The 25,415-nt window shown below is 41.1% G+C and overlaps 2 protein-coding genes across 4 annotated transcripts; one reads left to right on the top strand and one right to left on the bottom strand.

Annotated features, from left to right (window-relative positions):
* Nucleotides 1-9: 9 nt before the first annotated feature.
* Nucleotides 10-21,398, bottom strand: vwf (von Willebrand factor). 2 transcript variants are annotated; one of them, XM_077735189.1, is made up of 54 exons: nt 21,308-21,398; nt 17,809-17,841; nt 17,683-17,734; nt 16,901-17,044; nt 16,706-16,808; nt 16,073-16,281; nt 15,579-15,700; nt 15,129-15,348; nt 14,853-14,975; nt 14,666-14,777; nt 14,559-14,605; nt 14,281-14,417; nt 14,038-14,176; nt 13,456-13,556; nt 13,176-13,371; nt 12,776-12,991; nt 12,283-12,529; nt 11,921-12,012; nt 11,618-11,769; nt 11,238-11,341; nt 11,024-11,162; nt 10,811-10,945; nt 10,512-10,661; nt 10,262-10,402; nt 10,077-10,175; nt 9,722-9,878; nt 9,389-9,556; nt 9,080-9,215; nt 8,652-8,952; nt 7,379-8,495; nt 7,169-7,273; nt 6,801-6,944; nt 6,599-6,733; nt 6,235-6,393; nt 6,062-6,108; nt 5,789-5,966; nt 5,218-5,447; nt 4,835-5,024; nt 4,394-4,735; nt 3,968-4,200; nt 3,647-3,749; nt 3,502-3,573; nt 3,201-3,305; nt 2,903-3,108; nt 2,615-2,764; nt 2,303-2,419; nt 2,046-2,226; nt 1,473-1,513; nt 1,209-1,325; nt 1,012-1,110; nt 800-928; nt 636-675; nt 456-553; nt 10-344 (listed from the first exon to the last, which is right to left on the bottom strand). In XM_077735189.1, exons 1-54 carry the CDS (start codon nt 21,308-21,310, stop codon nt 159-161), a joined length of 8,502 nt encoding a protein of 2,833 aa, XP_077591315.1. In that variant the 5' UTR covers nt 21,311-21,398; the 3' UTR covers nt 10-158. The 2 variants fall into 2 exon arrangements, with proteins under 2 accessions (XP_077591315.1, XP_077591325.1); XM_077735199.1 differs by lacking the exon at nt 21,308-21,398 and having other exon boundaries at nt 17,809-17,955.
* cd9a (CD9 molecule a) lies at nt 19,562-25,414 on the top strand. Of its 2 annotated transcripts, none has more exons than XM_077735233.1 (8): nt 19,562-19,726; nt 22,288-22,390; nt 22,624-22,721; nt 23,353-23,427; nt 23,533-23,634; nt 24,083-24,172; nt 24,554-24,637; nt 24,709-25,414. In XM_077735233.1, exons 1-8 carry the CDS (start codon nt 19,658-19,660, stop codon nt 24,772-24,774), a joined length of 687 nt encoding a protein of 228 aa, XP_077591359.1. In that variant the 5' UTR covers nt 19,562-19,657; the 3' UTR covers nt 24,775-25,414. The 2 variants fall into 2 exon arrangements, with proteins under 2 accessions (XP_077591359.1, XP_077591367.1); XM_077735241.1 differs by lacking the exon at nt 19,562-19,726 and adding an exon at nt 21,356-21,542.
* Nucleotide 25,415: the final 1 nt, after the last annotated feature.

The following is a 25,415-nucleotide window of genomic DNA, read 5'->3' as shown; positions in this document are numbered from 1 at the left end:
TCTGGGAAGATACTATGACGTATAAAAAAATAATAATTGGAAAGACTTATTGCCTTTTCTTTTGTTAGAAATTGCCTTTGATTTAATAAGCGTACATTTGATACAGACATGGTTGTCAACAAAAGTAGATATTAATTTTTAGCTCCCGGGATACTATTCTAGGTGCAATGTTTGGACTGACAGTTGCACCCGGTGACAGACATGATTGTGTGGTGACTTCGGGTTCCGTTGGCACATAGGATGGGAACGCTGATGGGCTCTGTTTCCATGGCGACGCAACATACACACTCTTGCTCAAACACGCCCCTCTGCAGGGAGTACATGGACTTACTGCGACATTTACCCTGACAGACAGGGAGAGACAAAGAGGATCAGATGGTGAGACAGTTAGTTTAAGGACTCATTGATGTTTGATGAAGCATCAAATTAAAGTGTGTGATTGTGTGTCCCCTTACCTCACAATAGTGCAATTCAATCTCCTGCTCTGATTGGCAGTCATTCACTTTGATATAGTTTAGTGTTCCCGCTGTTGGGTGACACTCCGATTCCATACCTTCTCACCAACAAGTGCAAGTGCACTTTTATTAGAAACAACAACTCAAGCCAATCAAATAACTAGTAGTCAAACTACTCACATGTCTCGCAGCAAGTTGTTCCAACCTTATTTACTGTACCCTGAGAACAAACAGAAAAATTAATATCAAATCTTTTTTGTGCACCTGTGTGCAGGTGTGATGTGTGTAATATTCATACCCCATGTTTGACCTGTGTGCAGGTGTGATGTGTGTAATATTCATACCCCATGTTTGAGGCAGGATTGGCGGTCAAAAGGCGGGCAGGTTGTCGTTTTAATTTCCAAAGCCAGAATTCCTTCATTGTTGATGTAACAAAAGTACTTAGTACAGCCCTCTTCCTTTGTGCTGTTCACCTGGTGGGAACAATGCTCGAGTTTTTTTCCTCCATTCTTTGATATTTGATAGAAATTTGTTATTTGTCCGGATGGGAGCACACCTGCACTCTAATTTGCCTTCCATTGGTCATTTGTAAAAAGCATGTCGTGGGGACACAGCGACCACAGCAGGCGCCTTCTTCTTTCTGCTCTGTGTATCCCTGTAGTGAGCATTATGTGTTAATTTATACACATACATTACATGCATATCTACCCGGAATGTGCTAATTATATACAAGATGTGAGTGGTACAGTATACCAATGGACATAGGGGACAGGTGGTTGTACTGCAGGAGAGCCTGTGTTTCTTGATGAGACCACGTTCCACGATGCATTCACATCGTGTGCACATGTCGACCAACAGTGATTCACCTGCCTATATGTATAAGATACTATGATGTTATTTATTCCCTATGTAGTACAAGCCACCAAATGCAACTCACGAAATATTACAACTAATGCAAAAAAATCTATTTCCCTCTATAAGTCCTGCTTAATGTAAAAAAAGAAGAAGATTGCTTACCCCGATGAGAGTGTGGTTAAGGACACAAACATCCAAAGGAGCTGCAAGGACAGAAATATAATGTTAAGAGGGGCTGGTATTAGTGTGACATCTGCTGGGAAGGCAGTGTGATCGCTTTTTCTGTTGATGACTGAAAGCAGTCTCAACAGGTTGTTGGTTTTAATGAGGTTAAAATGAAGAAGGGAATACAATTTCAATTAAATACTCAATTAAAATTGGAATTAAATTAATGTATTTATTAAAATACCAGTTTATGTAATGTAAAAACATATGTATTATTTACATGTTGCAGGACTTCATGAATGCATTTTATCTCCCAAACACACAGTAAGCGAGACTAAAGCCATGTAGTGGGCAACATGTATAGTGGGCAAAGCAGAAAAAATATTGAAGCTGTTGGCGTAATTTCATAGAAAATAATTATGACTTCACCCTTGCTTAGTTTTTGACTCAGGTGCATTTTCATTCATGGATAAATATTGCGTATTTCAAGACAGCAGGGGCGGAAACACTAAACCAAGGACTGACAGCCCAATACTAAGTTAAACACATAGTGTTGCATTTGATATTTACCACAATGGCAAAGTGGGCAGCAGTCCTGTGTGTTGCAACGTAACTCATATCCCAGGCCACAGGACTGAGTTTCCATGGCAGAGCAGCTAATGTTGGTTGAGGAAACAAACAATTCATCCTTCACCCTCACACACTTGTGCATGATGCAGTTGTCCTGAGCAGACTTCCATTGCTCTCCAATCTAAATTACATATTAAATGAATATGATGCGGATTAAACTATTGTCAGAATAAAAAGTGGCTGTGTGAGCTCCAAACCTGTCGAAGCGTTCCTCCGACTATTGTGTCCCCTCGCATTTCTCCATCCGAATCCACACAGCTGGTTGCTTGGCATTTTCCGCAACATTCTCCAGTGGACAGTGTATATGTCGAACCCTTGAGTTATCCACATACAATTTTCTAGTTGGCTCATTTACAAAAGACATGTACAATGTTCATGTTTCTTTTCATCTTCAAAGTAGGTGCATTGCTATGTTAAAATTGTATCCACTTGGATGATAAATAATCAAATTGTTTAGGCCTATTTACAAATGCTGAAGGTACTCAAATACATCATTTAGTTTGTCTTACCAGAGGGCAGTTGCGTTGGCACACAGGTGCAGAACATTGTGCAATGTGCAATGATGTGACCTTGTCCCGCAGCTCACTGCACCTACACTTTTTACATCCTTCATCCCATTTGCTGCCGACTGCATGGACCACGTCGCCAACCACGCAAACCTGTTTATTAAGCACTTTTTAAAAACTTCCACCAGAATGTTAATAAAAAAAAAACATCCTTGATCCTTCCATGTTATTGTGCTGTATGAATGTTTTCTCTTTCCTAAAGTAGTAGGTGTACAACTGTAACAAACTGACTTTTTCCGGCATGCAGCTGGTCTCGGTGCAGCCACAGTCGTCCGTCTTAGTCGTCGTGATGAAGCCCGCCGAGCAAGTTCGGGTGGAGTTCTGGCAGCTACAGGAGCACTCGAAAGCATCGCAGCACTTTGTCTTTTTTACTGTCAGCCTACGATTGGCGGCACAAACTGTGGTAGGACTGAGAGCGCAGGCCTCCTTCTGGCAAACTGGGTGGTCAAAAAGACATGAAGCCATTGTGAATTAAAAGTATTCACTGATGTGTGAATTTTTTTTTTCCGAGGATGTGTGAGTGTCTTACCGCATTCGTGTATAGCTTGACATTCTCCTGGGTTTTTCAAAACTAGTGTTTCACCATCCTCACAACGGGGTACCTTGGGAACTCCACAGATCAACTGATCACACACTAAAAAGTCAAAGAAGGAGAAGACTGGTACACTGAAGTCTCAGATGGAAAAGGACAAAGGCATATTATATGCATACAAGTAAGGCTGAACTAAATGTGAAGGGGAATCTGAACATGGCTTGATATTCAAATTTTGGGTTTATAGGGCAAAGCAAAAAAGAAACCATTTTTTAACATTACTTTGCAGTAAACGTACCACATTCATACTCCGGACAGCACTTAGAGTTCCTCTTCTCCACCAGCTTCTCGCAAGGGCCGCACACTGGTGCTACATAGATCATATAAACATTCAGTTATTAAGGGTGGCATGAAGTGCAGTAGGTAAAATGAAGCATGATTGCCTTTCACGTCATTGCACGGGCGAGCAGTGCAGTTGATCCGTTGTTGGTCCAAACACACGCAAATCAAGCAGGGTTTCTCATCTGGTACCCAAGTCTTTAGATACTGTGCATACACACCACAAGCATTTTTTTTAATACAATATCACTACTTGTACATTGTTCATTCATAATAGTAAACATTTGTTGAAAAATACACAACAAAAATATACTCCTGCTAATCTGCAAAGTAAAATTTTACACTTTTTTGTTTTGAAAAATCTTATCTTTAAAAAAAATGAATAAATGACTCTGAACATTTCTTGTAATGTTCCTAAGACTAACCTCATATGAGTGTCCGCTATGATCCACACATTGCTTGCACTTCTCTGGTGACACACACTTTCCATGATTAAGAACCGTCCCCACTGGGCAAAAACAGCCCTCAGTGGGTGTGTCTGTGCACGATGAACCAGTGGTAGCCCACTGGTCACCCCGCATCAGTTGTGTGCTGCCACAGTCTTCAACACAGCCGGTGTGGCATGCTCGGTACTCCATGGTGACAGGGCACTGCAAGGCTAGAAGAGAGAGTTTATTCGTAGCATGAAATTGAATCAATGAGATTATTAATTAAACGAATGGAATTGTAAAAATAGTTTATAGGTAGAAAGCGTAAAAAAAAGGCTTGGCAATGCAAAATTTCCCAAAAATGTGAAAAATGCTTTAGCATTAATGTAAGTAGGATACAATCAAATAATTGACCACACTTACGGCATATGTGGGGGCTTCTCCAGTTTACACAAGCCCCCCTCTGTCTACAAAGAAGTGCGTAGGCAGAAACATGTTCACAAACATCTGATTCCTGGCAAGTCTCTTCCTCACATTTGGTAAGGAACATCAGAACAGGTATATGTGCGTGACAGGTTTCAAACACATGCGAGCGCAGGACCTGGCATCCCATGGCGGCTCCAGGGGAGCACACCACCTTGCCTTTGGGCAAGCACACGTCTTTGTCACCAGCCACCATCCAGTCAGAGATGAAGTTCATTTGGTTGGTGGTGGGGCGGCCATTGCGCAAGGAGAGAATGTTATTGGATTGTTCTCCGCAAGCCCCTGTGAGGTAAGATAATAAATGAGAATAAAACATTGGTGGGTTAATTCTCACACATTAAAAAAGTAAATGTATATGTTTGTTGTTGTTTTTTAAATTACCACAGAGTCCAGCTGCGTGACTGCCGATGCTGGCATTAAGCAACGTAATGGTAAACTCGTTGCTTTGCGGCGTGAACGTCAGAACGTAGCCAATGTCGGACTTGAGTTGGAGCATCATTCCTCCATAATGCACAAGCTCTAGACCCTCGTGCCTCCACGGTAGTGAAATCTGCTGTTGTCCTAGTGACGCCTACACAAATTGAGTTGTATATACAGTAGGATGAAAATGATATGGAACCCCCGACATTATTTTCATTAATAAATTATTGGGTATTTGGAAGAGCAACTTCATTTTGTAATGTGAATTTGTAATTTTCTTTGAAGGTAACAAACAGACAAATTGAAGATGAAAGGGATGCACACCACTAACTCGACTCACTTACCGTAACGTCATCCTTCAGTAGGAGTTTTTGCGAGCCATGCGTCACCTCGATGGCTTTCATACAAACGTGATTGTATTGTTTGGTGTCTTGACAAGGCCCGTTGTGAAGAATGACCTCGGAACCCTCGCTGAAAGCCAATAAGGTATAGGAACACAGGCCCTCCCCATCCAACCTGAGTGGCAAGCTGTCAAACCGCACAACGTGATTGGTGGAGCTGCCCATGCAAATGCCTGTCAACAAACATAGACAGTCAACATTCAACAAGGAAAGAGCCAGAATGATGATTTATAAATAAACTAAAAATTGTGCTTAATGTATAATTGACACATTTTCTGAGTGTGTATAAAGGGAAGAGCATGAAACAACCAAGTGTTAATGGAAAATAAATCAGAAGCAATTAGAATTGTCACTTAATGCAATCTTTCCCTTCCTTTTTCATTTCCTACCCAAAATTCTGTATTTGATTATTGTTAAATTTCATAATATATCACTCAATAACAATGATAGACATGTTTTTTAAACAGTCAAAATGCTACTGTACGGTAATAGTGAAGCCTATAAGTGTACTTACATGGGCATTCCCAATGGCAGGTGCAGGCCTTCTGGACTTTCACAGGCAGTATGTTGTTTTGGCAGGCCGGTGGCTCCAGTCTATCACAGCTGACTTTGTGGCTCTGCATGGTCATTTCTCCACTTGGATGGCACAGCACCAAATGGCAGCCGTCGTCCAGTAGCCAGGATTCTCCAGGCTATGGTATAAAGGTTTAAGAATCAAAAGGAAATAGTGTATCACTATTTAAGTACAGTAACAATGCAAGTTATTCAATTCTGCTCCATGACTCACTTTTCTCTGGATGCCACTGTCATCTACACAAACTCCTGGTGGACCAGCTGAAAGCCAAAGCAAATAACAGCCAACAACTACTGTCATAATCACTGATATTATAAAAACGACAACAATGCTGCCACGAGTTGAATAGTTTTCAGCTATGTCCATGTATACGCGGAGACGGGCACCTCTGCAGATTCTCTCTGCGTAACTGCGGTCCAAAGTCAGCAGAATCCGTAACTGATCCATACTCTTTAAGTGCAGGCTGTTGCTTTGTTTGAGGCCGATAGTTGCCAGCTCCTTCTGGTCATAGTTTGGCCCCACACCGATAGGGAATACAGACACACCTGAGGGACAAGACATCTTGAAATTATTTTTTCATTATGAAAAACATGCCTTTATTGTATTTCACAAATATTTTTTGCAAAATGTTTATTAAAAAAAAACAAGACTGCATTAAAGTAGTACAGATATCATCTTTTTTTAAGTCAAGCAGGGAGTAAAGGGACCCAATTTTTAGAAGTTAGCAATAGAAGGAATTAAATTATTTACCTGCCGCCAATGCTTCGCTCGCAGCTTCTTGGACCTGATCAGATGACTTGTCAGTCACTATCATCACCACAGCCTTGGTCACGCCCACTCTGCCACTCTTAATGGCTGCTTGGATGGAGTATCGCAGTACCGACCCTGAGCCAGAAACACAGTGGTAAGTGTCGATGAAATGTGAGCATCATGTGGTTTTTGTATCCTCTACCGAGTGAAGGGGCTCCTGCTTTCCTTTTAGGAATGTTGTCTACCAGGTTATTTAGTTGGGTCTTCGTGAGCTCTCTGCTCCAGGGAAATTCTGTGGTAACGGTGTCACTGTACTGAATCACGCTGACCTGAGTGCCATTCGGACCTGCAGGGAGACATCATAGAAAACACTTCACTGGTTTTAGCTATTTCTATCTTGTTGTCAAGTTTTATTTTGTAATGATTTCCAATCATTTCAGATGCTTTCCTTCTTGGTGTCAGCTGGTTTGGGTGATTGACTCTACCTGTGGCCTATTACCTTGAATATAAATAGCCTGTTCCTGTAATTGAAACATTTGTATGAGTATTTCACCAACAAGTGCTAATTACCTATATCAACTGTGTTGATAAAGGCTTTCACAAAAGTCTTCATGTCTTCGATCTGCTCTCCAGACTTCAACAGGAAAAGCACGTCTAGAGGTGTCTTACAAGGCACTGTGGGGAAAAAAATGGCATATTTTGTTTTCACATTGATTCATTGGGAAAAAAACAAGCAAAAACGCAAGCGGTTAATGGAAACATTTTGGGAATGTTGTCTACCTGTGAAAGGGAGGTTGGAGAGTGTAGGGTGAACCACAGGGACCAGTGTGGGAAAGCGTGGGGTCACAGTGGTGTGTGTGATGTTGACAACATGGTGAACAAGTGTATTGAGATGTGTGTAGTCTTCCACCATCATTGGATGCTGCGGTGAGCTGAAGGGGAACAAGTCCTTCTCATTCACTTTAGAACCGACGCCAATGGGGTACACAAGAGTCTGGGTGTTCAGTGACGGTGGGCGCGTGACTGTGTCTGTGGGTGGGTTCTCTGTCACAAGGAAGACGAGCTGTGGAGGGACAGGATGGTGTGGAGGTGGGATGTTGACTGTGTCCTGATACACTGAAGACACAGCGGCCCCCGTGTTGGTCTTGTTTCCGCCCCGCCAACGAATTTCCCGGATAAGTTCTTTCAGCAGCACAGTTTGGTACCTCAGATCCCAACGATAGATCTCCACGGTAACCTTGACCGAGTACTGAATAATGGTGATGTGGATGAACTCCTTCTTCTTAGACAGTTGGATTAAAACTTCCTCTAGAAACATGAGGGACATGTTGAAATTGGCCTCTCCCACTGAATCTGAGCCTTCAATGATGAATGTCACTTCCTTAATTGGAGGTATGTACATGGATGGTGTAGTGGTGATTGGAGATAGGTTGGAAGCAGAGGTAGAAGTGGTAGTGAAATATTTGGTAGGGAAAGGTTCTGGACGAGGTGAGAGGGTTGTAGTAGTTATGCTGGACTTTGGCTCTAGACCCAACGTGCAAAGGTAGTTAGTTACTTCTAAAAGGCGATCGGGTAGCTCGGCTGTGCTACTCAGCACATAGGCTCTATTATCGGGGTTGACTTTCATGATGTCGTTAATCTGCCCCATGTTCACACCGGGACCGAGAGCCACGGCCAGTGTAGTAATACTTTTCCTGCGCAGCATGTTAATGAATGGGCGCATGGGCCGAGGATTGGTGCTGGCTGTCAAAATGACAGCCACGCGGCCACTGTGTTCTCGTTTGTTCTTGTCGTAGATGTTGTATGACATATGTTTGATTGCCTCGTCTAGGTAGGCAACAGGGCCTCCAGCGTAGTGCAGGTCGTGCACGGTCTTTTTGAAAAGCCACTTCTGAACCTAGTGAAACAATGGAAAAGTTGGGAGGAGAACAAATAATGACATCAATAAGTAAATAAATTACATTTATACAATTGTATATGAATAAACTTTGCTCAGTAGTTCATAAAGTGCTATCTGTGTGAGTGAAATTAACTTTATTCTAGATTTACATACCTGTAATTCATAAGTTTTGACCCCAGAGTAGTAAAGCAGCACAGCAGCTCGAGTGTGGGCAGAACCCATGCGAAAGCGGTCCACCACTCTCAGTACAAATTCTTTAGTGGCCTGAAATTCTATCTCACTCAATGCCATGGAGCCATCCAGCAGGAAAACCAGATCCATTGCACGATCACAGTTCCCTTCAGGCATCATGGTGGTCATGGGGATGCTCGTGATGGCGGCGGAAGGAATAGTTGGTGCGGCAGTTGTCAAGGTGGTGCAAGCTTCGCAGGTTAATGTGTTGTTTTCACAGTGGCTTAAGGAAAAAAATAAGAAAGGAAGCACATTACAGAATAGACATTGTAAATGCATTCCCTCTTGCAGTCTGTTATTGAATTAAAAAAATAACCCTAAGAAAATGAGGACCCGCCAGCTTTCCTTACCATATTTTGCAGTGGGCGGGGTCATGATGGCTGATAATGACTTTGTTGCCATGGGAGATTCTTTGACCCTCATGGGTGCACACCTGACACTGAGTGGGCTCAACACACCTCATGGTCACCTCATCTAACAGCTGGCCTAAGAACAGATTGGTAAATGTAAGACACAACATTACCAGATTCAAAGTTGTGTATTTTTACTCAACCTTGCTGCAATGTCACGTAAGAAAAAGGACAAGCAATTGAAAAGTAAATGCTTTATAATATATCTCCTTTAAGATAGAAAATAATGCAGGAGAGTATGTTTGGCACCTGGAGGGCAGTAAGCGTGACATCCTTCCACACATTTCAGAGAGCAATGGAGGGGATCGGGGTGCTGGCAGGTGACGGGACAGGCAGGGCCACAGGCATTGTACCGCCACTGGCATAACTCCTCTCCTGTCACTGCATTTTTTGGGTTCAATTCTTCACAGCTCATCGCTATGTAGGAAAAAAAAGGAAAAAAAAAAGTGTTTTCATTTGTGGCCGTTTCCGCAGGAAATTGAGGTAAACATGCATGTCAAGATATTGCTTAAGAGGAAACCGAGTGATGCTGCTGATAAAAAAAGGGGACCAGTGAGAATCAAAGATACTCATCACACTCACGGCAAAGCTCATTGGATCTCCAACTGACAGTTACACCCTTCTGCGAACAAGCTTGAGCGTAGGCTGCGATGACGTCGCAAAAACAAGCACAGTCAGCCACTGCTGAACAGGTGCAAGCCGCCTCCACACACATTTCTACATATGGCTCTGCATCCACCTAAATGTGCAGATGGAGGTGAGAAACCACAGTGAGCAACTGCAATATGTATATACAGTACATTGACACAAGGAACAAAGTCTAAAACAAATACCTGAGCATCAAACATGTGAAATATTAGATAAATATTTCACCTGCATTTCAATTGAAGCTACTTTGGACTTAATGTGAAACAAGCTTTTGGCCATTTGGACTTACTTGGCTGTTGCAATCTTTGAAGCGGTCACCAGTGAGGATATGACACGACTGCTCAACCGTTACCAGTTTGATAATGTTGTCATTGCAGGGACCTTGTAACTGTAAACAAAAACATTATGCAGTGCAACATGATGTGCAATACAATAATATTAAAAAGAGTTCTTCCCAAAAAGCATAAACGTTACCTGGGTGACATCAGCACACCTAGGAGTGACCTTCCAAGAATTGCCAAAATGCAAAGAATCCACCTCTAGCTGATTGTTACTGCTGACAAGGTCATTATTCACGTTTCCATCAAAGTTGCCACACAGACCACACACCCGACCCTACATTTACGGTAAGATTAATGTAACAAAGGGACCCAATGGTTACACAAAACATATACAGTATATGTATGTATATATAAAAATGTATGGGTTAATAATACAGGCGTACCTTGTATTCAGCTGCAATGTGGACCATGAGGTTTGTTCCTCGATCCCAATTGAGTGAAATGTGTTTCCCAACAAGGAGCGTATAGAATTGACCTGATGACCTGATGATCTCTACCTGTGCACTTTCTGGTACTGGGGTCTTCATTTTGACCTGAGCAAGGAGCAAAATATGTTAATGACAGCAAAAATCCTCTTTTTTCAATGTAAACATATTGTTAATATCATTATATAAAGTATATAGATGTCCATGGTAAAATGCATGTAAAGAAGTTTCCTACTAACTGTTTCTTGTATGTTTACCTCGCCATTTTTCATCACAATTAATCCCCCATGGTAGAAGACTAACACAGACTTGGCACAGCGAGGTCCTACAATACCACAGGCTTCATTCTCTACAATCACTCGGAAGTTCCCCTCTTCGCCATTGCACATGTCCTGTGGGCAATGAAGGTGCAGTATAAAAGGTGGACTATATAAAACAAGATAAAATATCTTTCTTTCAACTTGTCTTACCTGCACCAGGATATATTGGCATAGACCAGGAAAGGAATACTTGAGGCCATCAAAGGTGATGTAGTGCGACTCCCCCACGGTGCGACACACGCCATTGCAAAATTTCTTAGTGCAGACCCATTTCCTGTTCTCACATACACTGCAGAAAAAAACAAAATAACATAATGCCACTGTCGGTAAGAATAGAGTAAAATAAATAAATGACTATGATTACCAGGTGTTGCAGTCCACCATTATGCTTTTCCCCGACTCATAAGGTCTATCGTTTTGGTAACATGGACACTGCTCCGGCACAATGCAACCTCCATGATGGCGTACCTAAAATATTACTCAGTTATAGTATAGATTGGTTTTAATCAAGACTTTATGAAGATAGCAAATCCTGCTTTTCTATAAAAATGGGTTAAGGTTAAAAAAATGTTTAAATAGTTCCTCATCAGGAGTCAAACTCCTGAACTCAACAACAATTATAAGTTACTGGTTTATATTTATAAAAGTGCACCCATTTTTTTCCTTTTTTTTTTTTTTTACTTGTTTCTTTTAGTTTATTACTAAAAGTAGATCAATTGCCCAAATGAAACTACTGCCACCTACTGTGCCAGGTGGACAGAGGCAACCAGGGATACAAGGTTTGGAGACGCAGGGAAAGTCCACATTCTGGCAGTTTCTGGCACATTCCAGGCCTTTTTCCCCCACTCCACACTTTGCACGGACCAGTGGAGGGGAACATGGTGTAGAGCGCTTTTCTGCAAGTGCAGATGGAAACAAGCATCACTTTTAGGGCAGTTGATCACAGCCTTCTATTACCCTTATAATACAAGATTTAGCATAGAATTAATAAGAAGCCACAGTGTGTTTAGATATGTAGTAATCCATTTAAAGAATTGAGGATTTCACCTCTGGAGGGTGTCAAGTCATCGTAGAAAAGATCTGACAGCAAATTGCTCTTTTCTCCAGCGCTGCAGTGCATGGACCCATTCTCACAGTAGCTGTAAATAAAAACATGAAAAGAAATACTCCTTAGTCAAATTACTATAAGGAAAATTTAGATTTTTTTTCCGTGTTGAAGAATAGAATGTCTGCTGTTAGGACCATAGTAAACAAAGGGAACTCTGTAGTTGTAATTTGCAGAGATGAAAAACTACTGATTGCATCAATTCTAGGGGTGAACTTATCTAATATGTTATTCATTTTTTTTATTTACACAGCTCTTATTATGTGATTTGCAATGTGTGTATTGATGTGTTAAATGCAGAGACCAAATGCTGCTGTGATCAGCGTAGAAGTCATTCGGCTGGTAAAGTTGTCCATCATGCAGGCACGTGCACTGGTCTGCCGTCACGCACTCTCCAGAGTCGCTTAGGTACTTCCCGGCAGGGCAAAAACAACCTTCCTCGCACACCCTCTCCCCTCCACAACCGGCTTCGAGTCCGGACAGAGAACGACAAGTGCGGTCGCACGTGCTTCCGCAGGCCTCGTATACCTGGCCTCTGGTGCACTCCATCTCTGTGGATTGAAATCAATGGTTAGGTGTTTCACCCTAACAATTTAGTTTAGGAATACTTAGAGGAAGGTAGTGACAACATGTCATCAGGTTGAAAAGATAGACAACTGCACTCCAATGTTTAGAGGTCAAATTTTGGTCCGAAAGGTTGTAGAGCTTTCAAGATTTATCCTAAATTTTTATTCCAAAGCCAAATATCTCTGTGAATTCTTGCACCTAGCTTTAATACAAGTGAAAAGTGCATTTACGACAGAGTGATGGGCTGCGCCAGTGAAGCAGCACTCCTTTGGAGGTGCAGGCAGCTGCGTACGAGGCCAGAGCAGAGCAGAGGCACTCCTCGCCATCTTCACACGAACACACATCGTGACGACAGAACCGCTGGAAGGGAGCCGGGTTGACCAAGAAGTGGCAGGGGACAAACGCATCTGACGTCATCATTGAGCAGCCTTCTTCTGCAAACCGAACTGAAGAAACAGGTCACTGCAGCTTATTTTTCATCAAATTAAATGTTTGTTCTTAAGCAAAACATTAAAAAAATATTTTGTGACTAATATAATAACTTTAGTCACAAATGATTGCTAATATGGCAGGTTTTGGGTGCTGGTGAGGAATAACCTAGACTTGATGGATGTGTTGTTGTGTGTTCACCTCTTTTGGGATTGAGAACACAGGGATCAGTCGCAGATTTGTGGACAGGATTGCAGTCGCCATTGATTATCCAGGAATGACCAAATGCCAGTGGGCTCGACTCGACCATCCCGGATGCGGACAAGAAGTCGTCACCTTGGTTATCGTTGAAGTTACCGCAGAGACCACAAGTCTGTCCTGCCCAGCGCGGGCCAAGCTGAAAAATGGAAGGTGTTGTTTTAGGACTTCTATCCAAGCTCCTCACAGAATTTTAAAAAGTGCCATTACGGATTTATCATACCTTTAGGAGGACCCTGCCTCTCCCATTCCAGTCAATCTGCAGGTGATCTCCAAATTTTAGATGCACTGATGACTGGAAAGATCTCTGGATATGCAAGTGACCTGAAATCATTGAGGTCAATTTCCATTTTTTTGTATAAAAGACCCATATAACATTTTTGAATGAAACACTTTATGAAGAATTATTTATTGTTGGTTTCTCCCACTTCTTGCCCAGAGTTGGGTGTGCTAGGATCAGTTCATCCACCATCTAGATACACTAAAAAATGTATACCACTTTCAATGGTGACCAATGAGTTAAATGAGTGCATTATAAATGAGTTGTTTTGTTCTGCAGACATGAGCAGTCCCTCAAATTTGGAGAAAAATATTTTTAAATAACAACAATAACAAAAACGATATTAATAATGTGTATTTTTCTACTCTAATCAACAACCAAGTTTGTTATAGTCATCTCAATAATTTGAATGCTGAAGTAGAACAGTGGTCTTTGCTCTCTGAATTCTCAGAGGAAACCGAGTACACTCATGTGTCACAGTATTTGGGTGTCACAAGGCAGCTGCTCCCAATCAAAATGCCATACCGTGGTGCATGGGGGTTTGGATGTCCATGCCATTGACAGAAACCACTCCCCCATGCTTTAGTTTCACTGTCATGTTCTCCAGTGTTGGCAGGCTGAGGGTCACAGAGCGTGTACACACAGCATCTTGATCATCTGCACACTGCAAATTGAAAGCAAGCAGTGAATAATAAAAACAAACTTTGTGTGAATAATAAAATGTGATTTACAAGATAACTAGATTCATGACACTTGGGTTTCTCTTACCTGCACATTTTCAATAACCACAGAGAAGTCCTTTTGGGCACAGTCTTGGGCCAGTAGGTACTGACATGGACCCGTGAAAGTAAAGAACTTGTTGTCGAAGGTCTTGTAATGGGACTGACCCACCACTAGGCACTCACCTACCCAGCAGATGAAAACACAAAATGCACACCATGCACAAAGCCCACATACTGTACTAAACATTTCATTAGGTAGACATGCAAAAAAAGGGAAGCAATAAAAGAGCCATATCATACACACATTTGAAAAACATTTCTTACCAGGGCAACCTTCATTGGTGCATTCCCACGAGCCATGGCGACACACACTGTGGAATGAAACACAAAATGTGGCCATCATCTTGAAAATTATGTGTGTGTCCACTTACCAGGTGTTACAGTCCTGAGAGATGGTGGAGCCTGGAGGGAAGTGCCGCCCCATGTGCACGCAGGAACACTGAGACACCTCGACACAGCGGTGACCGTCCAACACCTTACCCACTTAAACATGCATAAATATTCATTTACATTAGCTCAAAGTTGAGGGGTTGGAAAACTGATGGATGGTAGAGTTACCGGGGCAGGTGCAACCATCCACACACTCTTCTTTGCAAATCTCTTGGATGTTGAGACTGTGGCAAGTTGTGGAACAGGACTTGGTGCATTCACTGTAATGCATTCCAATTGGACATCTGGGAACTGATTGGAAAAAGAATATACTCTTATATTTACAGGTAGGAAGTAACAAAGTGGAAAAACTTGAATGCGATTGGTCAGATCCAATCCAATACTGATGGCATCTGGTCACAACGAATGTATTTCACCTAACTTGAAAACAATCATCTGACTTACAGCATTCACTCTCCTGCTGCCATCCGTGCAAAAGCATGCCATGGGCATGGCATGTGCGAGCATACTCAAGAAGGACTGAACAGTAACAGTCTTCGCTATCGGCTTTGCTGCAGTGGCAGGCCTCTTCCTGACACAGGGTTAGGAAGGCGTCAGGTGATACCAAGTGAGCGCAGCGCAAGAACAGGGCGGATGTTTGCAACACGCTGCAGCCAGACAGAATCTACAAGAAGGAGATATGGGTGTATTATTTACTTTGAAGCAATTCTCTCAATACCTTTTGCTTAAGACTGGAAAGTACTTGTCATAAAACTGGCTGAAGATGTCACCCAGTTTTCATTCATCACAGATTGTGCTCTGATTTTGTCGTACATGCATTATTTTGTTATATCGACAAAGAATGTGAACATTTTCTAAATCATGATTTCAATATTTGGTGAGTTTGTGACTGACCTCTGAAGTGTCTTTGGAGGTATTGCAAGACAAACTTGGAGTGGAGACTCGTCTGCAGGCTTGACTTGGCCCCTTGACCGCCCATGAATTAGCAAAGTCATAACTATCCTCAGTGAGAAATCCTGAAATGACGCACAACACATAAAGACGTCGACAGCTTCCTCATTAATGTCAGCTCTTTGTTTTGGTTAAGATTTTTTTCCTTTAACCTGTTATCTTTTCCTGTATAGAATGGCTTATCTTCCTGTTTCTGAACCCTGGTGACTCAAACTATTTCCGAAATTTCAAGAAAAAAAACACCCACTTTGCATTCCAAACCAGGGCCAAATAGGAGCATGCATGCAACCTTATGATTAAAATAAGCAAAATAATAATTTTTCCTGCACTTAAGGAGCAGAAAGAACATTCTCACTGATTCTTAGGTAGGATCTCTTGCATTTTTAATAGATACAAATCTAAGCTGTTAAGAAACTACTACCATCTCAAGTACATACCTTCTTGAGCAGTGTATTCATCACTGGTAATTGCATTGAAGTTACCACAGAGGCCACATGTGTGGTTGGCATGATTTGAGTTGAGCGTCACAGCAATATTGGCCGAGTTGTCAATAGTGACTGCAAAGCCAAATTCCTCGCTCCACAGCTTGTAGAAGCCCAACTCCTGGCCAGCAAACACAGCATTTGATGCATATGGCAGAGGAAGACTGCAAAGTGACATGGAACAAAACAATAAGATAGTTTCTTTAAAACATACCTTGTGATCATAACCAAGTATCTTTCACCAGGATATTGAACCCCAATTTGTTCCAGATTCTGTTTACACTGTGTCAATGAGAAAACAGTTCAAGTGCTGTCAGTCACTCAGAGTAAATTACTACTGTATTGGGTGTAATTTTCTTCATATAGATTAATTTGGAGTAATACTTGTATTTAACCTGTATTAAATTTAAACCAATTGTTGCCATCAGTTTCCTCATTTTTTTTAACACACCTCTTTTCAACTAGTAGATGTATTAAGTACACTAACAGATATTGAATACACTCACCGGAATAAGAAATAACTACATAATAATGCATTGCATTGGATAGGTTCTCTGGGAGTTTTTTTTCTCTTCTATAAAGCTTTACCTTTTTCCTTCTTGGGTTAGTTTTCCATTAACAGACAGGTGTAGCTCAAAGACATCCCCAAGAAACAGGGTAACACCAGATCTTTTCCCCCCTGCAAAATCACCTGCAGGTGAACCACATTTGCATATTAATAAGTTGGATTTGTACAACTTGCTTAGCCCACCGATGCAAATCATCTTTGTTAGGCTCACTCACCCAGAAGCGTGAAAGAACGGCTTTTGCAGTTCCCGGCCAGCATGTAGCTGCAGTCTCCAGGAAAGTCGTACAAAACCCCGTCGAAAGTGTGAACATGGTGTCGTCCAAAGAGGCTGCATCTCCCCATCATACTTGCCCTGCATGCTGCACACCCATACATATTCACAACAGTTTTTAACAATAAAATTATTATCAATGTAGTTTTCGTAGTGACCCATTTTAGAGCTCATCTCATCTCATTTTCTGAACTGCTTCACCCTCATTAGGGTCACAGGGGGTGCTGGAGCCAATCCAAGCTGTCTTTGGGGCTGAAATATTTGGTAAATCTTTAAGTAAAGTAACTTTGGGTGTCTGGAAAAGCACTTTGAAATAAAATATGTTAATATTTAGCAGGTTCTGTTTCAGACAGCCAGGTAAAGGGAAGGTGGCAGTTTTGAGGGGGAAAAATAAACAAAGGATTAAAATAATAAACATTCACTATTAAATGAACTATTGGATACTAATCAATATAATCATCCTTCCAGTTGGCTGGCCACCAATTAAGGGTGTCTCTCGCCTGGTGCCCATAGTTGGCTGGGATAGCTACAGCACCCCCTGCAACCCTTGTGAGGATAAGCGCTATGAAAATGAATGACTCGTCGGCCAACATGCCAGCCCTTATGTGAACTGGAACAAAAAGAAGGGGTACACCTCTGATTGGCCACCAGTTATTTGCACAGCGAATAATGATAAGCATTGAAAATCATTAACTCAGAGGTAATGAAGGGATTTTTTTCACTCACCTGTCAGATGTAGCAGAATCCAAATTCCTCTCAACCACCTGCTCACACACAACTGAAACAAACACAATGACATGCTTAATTCCCATGATCCTCTTAAATTAACTTCCCGAAACACAAGTCCAGTACCTCCATGGTTCCACAATAGGATAATCCACAAATCTAGAAGAAGAAAAAAAGAAAAAAGACTATTACAATCCCCCCCAAAATGCAGCTTTTCAGCCTTTACATGTTGGAACAGCGTAACAGCCTGTACCACATAATTAGGCTCAACTGAGAATGGGTTCAAAAATGAAAAAGCCCACATCATAGAGTCTTAATTTATATTAAGGAAAGTCCTTCCCACCCATTTATCACTGTTTTAACATCCTCCTTCGTACAACAGGTTATGTCAAGAAGGTCAGAATATCAGCCCCTGCATATAAAGCGCCACCATCAGAACGCCTCAGTGAAACAATACCAGGATATGCCCACTGATGTTCTGGCTGAGTGATTAGTCTCCTGGTACAAACTTGCCACCATGCCAAACCAAACAATTCTGTTACAAAACACACTAACAGGGAAGATAGCTCATGTGAGAACTAAGTATGGTAGATACGTGCACAAACACATGACTAACTTTCACCCAAAATTGTATAAAAACAATGTGGGAAAGAGTTCTACAGGAAATCAGAGAACATCACCTATGAGCTGAATCAGCAACCTGGTGGTAGATTAAAAACATCCTGTTAATTTCCCAAACCGGATTTGTTGTTTGGTTAAATATAAAAACACACATTTCACATTAAAAAAATAGATAGAGTAATCCATAATAGTAGTTTACCTTTCACAACCTGGTTTGTGCTCTTTCTAAAGTAAAGTGTGTATGAATAAAACTATGAATAAAACTATAAAGGCTGTGCAAAGCAACATGCAGCTTCATATGGAAAAGATGAATGTGTTGGCTATATGGTGAACTGAAGACTTTTAAAGGTCTTTTAAAGTTCAAAGATCAACTCTAGGCTCTAGCATTCCTGGGAGGGGGTTACATATTCTTCTCATAAGAAGTGACTGTTTTCCAACTTCCTCACACATTAAAAACATATGAACGATTTACTTAAAGTAATGGGATACAAAAACATGTTCACATGTACAATTGGTGTGTTGTATATAACATTATTTTACACTAAATGGGCTCCTTGAGAACTTGTTGATCGTCACGGTGGAACAATTTGAGCCTTAATTTACACAGAGGTCTTATCTATTCTTCCTGCTCTGTTCCCACAAGGTCGGGGGAGGTTAAAAAGAGGCCAAGGCCCTATCTGCCTTGACTAATAGCCCCAATACTCTCCTTTAGATTCTCTTTGTTCTATATTTTGGCCCAGGTGAAGTGAGATGACCCCAGACGATGAGGTGTCAAAAGTACTATCTACTTTGTAGAATTCCATGGGGGTCCTGCCTGACCCCTGCTGCATCCTGCCAGATACTTTGCAATGTAAATGCATATCTACCCGTATCATAAATATGCAATCACTAAAGAATACAACTTCTTTTGTAAAAGAGAAGACATCCAGTTTAGCTTTCTGCAAAACGTTGTTCTCTCTTTTTTTTATCATGTCCCGTGTATTGCAAGGTACCATTTGTGCCAAATCACTACAGTTAGTGCGTCGGCCTAACAGCTCTGGTGTCCTGGGTTCAAATCCGGGGTCATGTCCATCTGTGTGGAGTTTGCGTCTTGCCCGAAGTCAGCTGATGAGGATAAAGTGGTTCAGAAAATGAGATGAGATGACAAATAAGAAAATGCAATTATAAGGATTTATGGCACTAAGTTCACTGTGTGCATATCCTTCATTTTACGCTCCGCTGCTTTGCAGCCAAGTGTGGGCGGGGATCCCTACAGACGCGCACCAGCAGCGCCACGCGTGGAGAATCACATCATTGAAAACCCAGGCTGATTCAATTCCTCTCTTACAACACATTATTGTTCTTAGTCGTCGTGATGGCGGCGTTATCTGGCGGAGAAGCATGCATCAAATACTTGATGTTTGCCTTCAACCTGTTTTTTTGGGTGAGTGTGTGTTTTTTTTAAACTCGAATCTATCTGCATCTCGTATTGCGTGGGGACAAGACGTGCGTCGCGATGAGAAATGCATTGCAGTCTTCAGATCGTCGCAGTGTGTCCTTGCTTTATCGATTTATTTTTTCTATTGTTAACATTTTTAGACCCATCGTGTGTGCAGCCTTAGTGTGATGAGTGCTGCTTGTAATCCTCCCCAGTGGCCAAGTGACCCATTTCCTAGCAGCACGTCGACATTTCTCCTATAATAAAAAACATATAAATAAATAAAAATAAAAAATAAAAAAAGATAATTTCAACAATCTGTCATCAATTGACCCCAAAGAGTTGCGAAGACACCTGGTGCGCATGTAACAGAGAATAAGAGTGTAGTACTACAGTAGGATTTGCTTATAACTAGTATATTTGCGCCTGCGCGTTTGTTGAGTGTCTTGGAGATCCCAGGCACGCTATTTATGTCCCATCCCCCGGGGTGTGTCCGAAAAGTGTTTGTTTACCAAGAACTGTATATGGTAAACTGTGTCTGTTAGGATGTTTTTGCCTTTTATGGTGTTTTTTTTAATCTGGACACTCTAAATATAAATGAGCACAACAATGCATCCTTTCTGGATGAGACAGTGTATGCGCATCTATCTGTGTGTGCATGTCTAACTACTTTTTCCTTGGAACATGAATCAAATTTCTATAACGCTTTTCCGCATGAGTGAGCTGAATGAAGCCCATCTATGCTGGCTTTTGTTGAGAGGACATTGATCAAATTTCAATTGCATTTCTCTCATCTCATTTTCTTAACCACTTTATCTTCACTAGGGTCGCAGGGGGTGTTGGAGTCTATCCCAGCTGACTTTGGGCCTGAGTTGGGGGACACCCTGAACCGGTGGCCAGTCGATCGCAGGGCAAAAGGAGATGGACACCATTCACGCTCACAATCATACCTACGGGTAATTTAGTGTCCAATCAGTCTATCCTGGATGTCTTGGGAATGTGGGAGGAAACCGGAGTACCCGGAGAAAACCCACACATCCCCGGGGATAACTTGCAAACTCCACACAGATAGACCAACCTGGATTTGAACACAGGTACAAAAACTCCAAGTTAGAAAACCACTTCTGGAACGAATTAATTTCCAATGTGGGAGGAAACTGGACTACCCAGAGAAAACCCACACAGGCCCAGGAATAACTTGCAAACACCACACAGATAGACCAACCTGGATTTGAACCCAGGTACAAAAACTATGAAAACTACTTCTGGAACGAATTAATTTCATTGTTAGAGGTATTACTGTTTTTCTAAAACTGGATACAGTACCTGGCTTAAAAATGTTTGATGAATTAATCATAATATAGTGTTTCAACACAATCTGCACAACTGTGTAGTGCGTCATGGAGAGTACGGGTGAGTAAATAAGAGCTCACACCTCAGCATGTTCAAACAAGGGCCTCGCTGTTGCTATCAGGTATGTGGCAATTTTGGCTGAATGCAGCCTACAGCCTCTGTCACAGGAGTGGCTGTAGCTGCTGTCCATACAAGCATTGAACAAATGGAGGAAGGAACATGCGCAGGCTTTACCATAGATCAAGTCGGCCCTGATGTTCTTGCCACTCCCCAAGTGTGCGTTCAGGCCGCTGAAGGCGTGGCGTTCGGGGGAACGCTTTCAGTTTCAACCGTCTGACTTTGTTCAGCTCACACGAACACGCTTTTTCCTCCTGGGAATTCACAGTTTGTCAACAAAATATTCAGCATGGCTCTTGGAGGGATCAATTGCCTTAAGTACCTCATTTTCATATTCAACGTGTTCTTTTGGGTATGTGTACTTTGCTTTTTCCTGTTGTGTCTGTTTTGACTGCGTTCAACAATAAGCCAGAAAGACGAAAAGGGAAGAGGGTGGAGTCTTCATACGTTTCTACATTGGTGTGTCAAAAATGGAGAAAATACATGTTAGGTACAGACGGTGGTGGCTACATTTCTTTTTTGGTGGTTCCATTTATGTTACGTCTAAAAGAGCAGTCAATACAGGAAGTTCAAACAGTCATGATTTCAATATAAATTGGCTTCATGTATGATCAGCCACAGTAATACAGGAAGTTTAGTACTTGTAATATCGTAAAAATATAAGACTTCCTTGTTTTGTCTGAAAATGTGTGTCATGAAGCTGACAATTCATACAGTGGTCTCTTATGTAATTCTAGTAGTGAACAGCACCTAACCGATTTTCTGATGGTACTGTATTGGATTTGATTATTAATTCTCAATCACGGTGCCAAGAAAACTCCTCTGTTGTCATATGTGAATGATTTGTTTTTAATTTGGTGGAACACTTTAAATTGCTCCTATTTATTAGTGTGACCGTGGATGGTTGTCTGTCTCTTTGTGTCGTGCGATTGGCTGGCAACTTGCTTGCCAGAGTTGGTGGGTTTTAAGACTGCTTTAATGTAAAGTTGGTGAACCTCAAATTACGTTATTCATTGTACCTCATCAAGAGTCATTAACCCTGGTCCCCATTATTAAAAAAATAAATAAAACATCCAGTATTTCTGCTTGTATTTCAGATATCAGGCACTGCTGTCTTTGGTATTGGCCTATGGTTGAGATTAGACCCGATGACTAAAAGCCTGTTTGATGGACAAGAAGCTCCTAACGTGTTTTATACTGGTAAGTGATTTTCCGGCAAAAGTTTGACTTTAAATTAAGTACTACTCATCTATGTCCTTTGAGTCTTGAAATAACAGCTCTAGAATCGTTGAATGAAGAGGGAAATGTTAAGTGTTCAGTGGATAACAAAACAATGAAATTCAAAATAAATTCAACACTAGTACAGCACATACTACAATGGGCTGATTTAGTCCAAAAGATCTTTCACTAAGTTTTTTTTCTCTACTTTGTAGGTGTGTACATCCTGATCGGAGCTGGGGCACTAATGATGGTGGTAGGATTTTTGGGATGTTGTGGCGCCATACAGGAGTCTCCCTGTATGCTTGGACTGGTACGTATTACTCAAGGCAATGATTCCTAACACTGTCTTACAGCACACTCGTTCACGTCATACCTTAAATAATTTACTACAAATTTATCTTTGTTTACTGTATAATGTATATGCCAACACTGTATTGGAAGAACAATTATATGTCTGTCCAACGATGTTCCTAAGTAAATTTACAAATAAAAATGTGGCCATATTACTATTATCTCCAGCACTTATATAGGGTAGAGGGTAGAACAAATGAGAATACAAAGTGGCTTAAGAAATGTATCATCCAAACCCTTGTTAATTTTTCAATTGATGAAAAATCGAAATTTTCTGTTAGACTGCATTCCAATATTTTTAGCATAAGTGGAATGTGAAGTGACCCTAAACCTTTGAAATGCCTGTTTTCATCAGCTTTTACTGAAAAGGGCCAAGGTCAAGCAGCAGGCTTAGATATTTCTATTGTACACTTACTGTGTGGCTTACTCGTCGCCTCCCCCTCTGGCCTTAATCGTCTTGTACTAAATCTCCCTGTAGGAGGGGTCTATGTAAATCAAGTTCACTTCTGCTCAGTTGACCTGACTTGCAAGTGTGTGCCAACAGGCATGCGCACACAGCATTTTAACTCCCTTTTTTGTAAATCCTGTAGTTTTTCTTCTTCCTGCTCATCATTTTTGCTATTGAAGTTGCTGCTGGCATTTGGGGATTTTCCAACCAGAGCAAGGTAACTCATTTGACTGAAGTTATACAGTATTTTTAAAGAGTTAGTGCCAAACATATAAGTGTACAAGTGGAAGAAAAAACTGTTAATTTTCTGTTTGTACGATAGGTGGTGGATGACATCACTACATTCTATGTGCAAACCCACAACAAATACAAGGAAACTAAGGATGAGCGATTTGGAGAGACTCTGCGTGTGATTCAAGCAGCTGTAAGTCACATTGATATCAATATTAAACGAAGACTTTAGGAGCTACTTTTCTCTCTCTTTGAGGCTAAACTACAGGTTTTTTTTAACTTGGTGATGACATTGTAACTATCCTCATTGCCATGTCATGAGCGGATAAACACAATGTTGTCAATTGGTTGCAACTATGTGTCATAAGCTGACAGTGTTCAAATGATAAAGTGTTGCTGGTTGTGACATACTAGTAACCATAAAATATGGAGGCAAGGTTGCCTTAGCGATGTAAAATTATTTGTATCTATATGTAAGTGAGGCTTAACCTGAGCAACCTTTCAAGGCAGGAAGCCAATTTTTGAAGTCTCTAAGTACAAGAGGTCAAAAATCTAAAGTGTTATAAATCTGATTATAAAAATGCAGTGTTGCATGTAAAATGAAAACCTTACACTTCCAACTTTGTGTTGTAATGTTCCAGCTGAACTGTTGCGGTCCAACTGGGACTGTGGCTGATGGTGCCAAGAACACATGTCCTCCAAGAGATCTACTTGAAGAGCTCATCACTAAGGTACAATGGGAAAACATTGCTGGCATAATACAGGTGTTACGTACGTTTGTGCTTGACAACTACATTTAAAATTGTAGAGTTGATAAAAAATAAAATGTTACTGTCTATTGTTTCCTTAACATGTGGGTTGAGGTTGCTCCCTTTGGCCTTATGATAAACATAGTACTCTAAAGATTGAAGCTTTACCAACACAGAGCAGCATAATTACATGTGAAAAACACATAATGATATGTGGCTGTTCATTTTCCATAGCACATGCTTGCTGTGGTCTCTATAGCAACAGTGGTTTGACTGAATCATATACACACCCCCCAAGTCATTTCATGGAACTGTCTAAGAAAAGCCAAAATTAATCACGTACTCCTCCTTCCTCTGTTGCAGAGCTGTCCCGATGCCATTGATGAGGTTTTCGACTCCAAATTACACATCATAGGCGGAGTGGGCATCACTATTGGGGTCATTATGGTAAGACGTGATTGGCTTTGTCATATGACGCAAATTTGGAATGTAATAACTAAATTCATATCTCTTTGCAGGTGTTTGGAATGATCTTTAGCATGCTACTGTGCTGTGCCATCAGGAAGTCTCGGGAAGTAGTGTGACGTCTGCGTCACATTATGTGTCCTCAATTAATGTTGCATGATGCCATAGGGCTCCCCACTGCCAATAGAAACAATCCTCATTCAGTTGAGGGCTGTCATATCCTACATCTGTGTGGTTGTCAGACCCTGATATAAGATGGGTGTCAATTGTGGTTGAGTGAGAAATACACCACATTGAAAGCACGTGAATGAATTTAGTCCTTTACACCATGGCCTAATAAGTCCAAAACCAGTTTGGCAGAATACATCAGGATACTGCCATATTAATGGTCTACTTGTTTTGAATTAACAGCCAGTTTAGCTGTAAACATTTTTTTTGTAATTGATAAGAAAGTATGTATTTGTGAAATTTTGTCAATTCACTGTTTTGAATGCTTGTTTTTGTTCATGTTTTTCTTTTCTCATTACACACAAAATACTGTCTTATTTTAGAGCTACTCATTTGGGTTTTTTTATGATACCAATAGACGATTTAAATCCAATAAACTCAAAACAGACTAAGTTAAACATTGACTGTTTACTTATAAGCTATGTTAACAATAACTCACAAACTATCAAAAAGCATCCTCTATCAGCCTAATACAGTCCAATTGTTTTATGACTTTGGTGACAGAATAAATTAAACTTGATTTTGATATCAT

The sequence above is a fragment of the Stigmatopora nigra genome, chromosome 2 (genome assembly GCF_051989575.1).
Source record: "Stigmatopora nigra isolate UIUO_SnigA chromosome 2, RoL_Snig_1.1, whole genome shotgun sequence".
Lineage (NCBI taxonomy): Eukaryota > Metazoa > Chordata > Actinopteri > Syngnathiformes > Syngnathidae > Stigmatopora > Stigmatopora nigra.
Note: the sequence above shows the minus strand (reverse complement) of the source record. Positions and strands in the feature narration are given on the sequence as shown.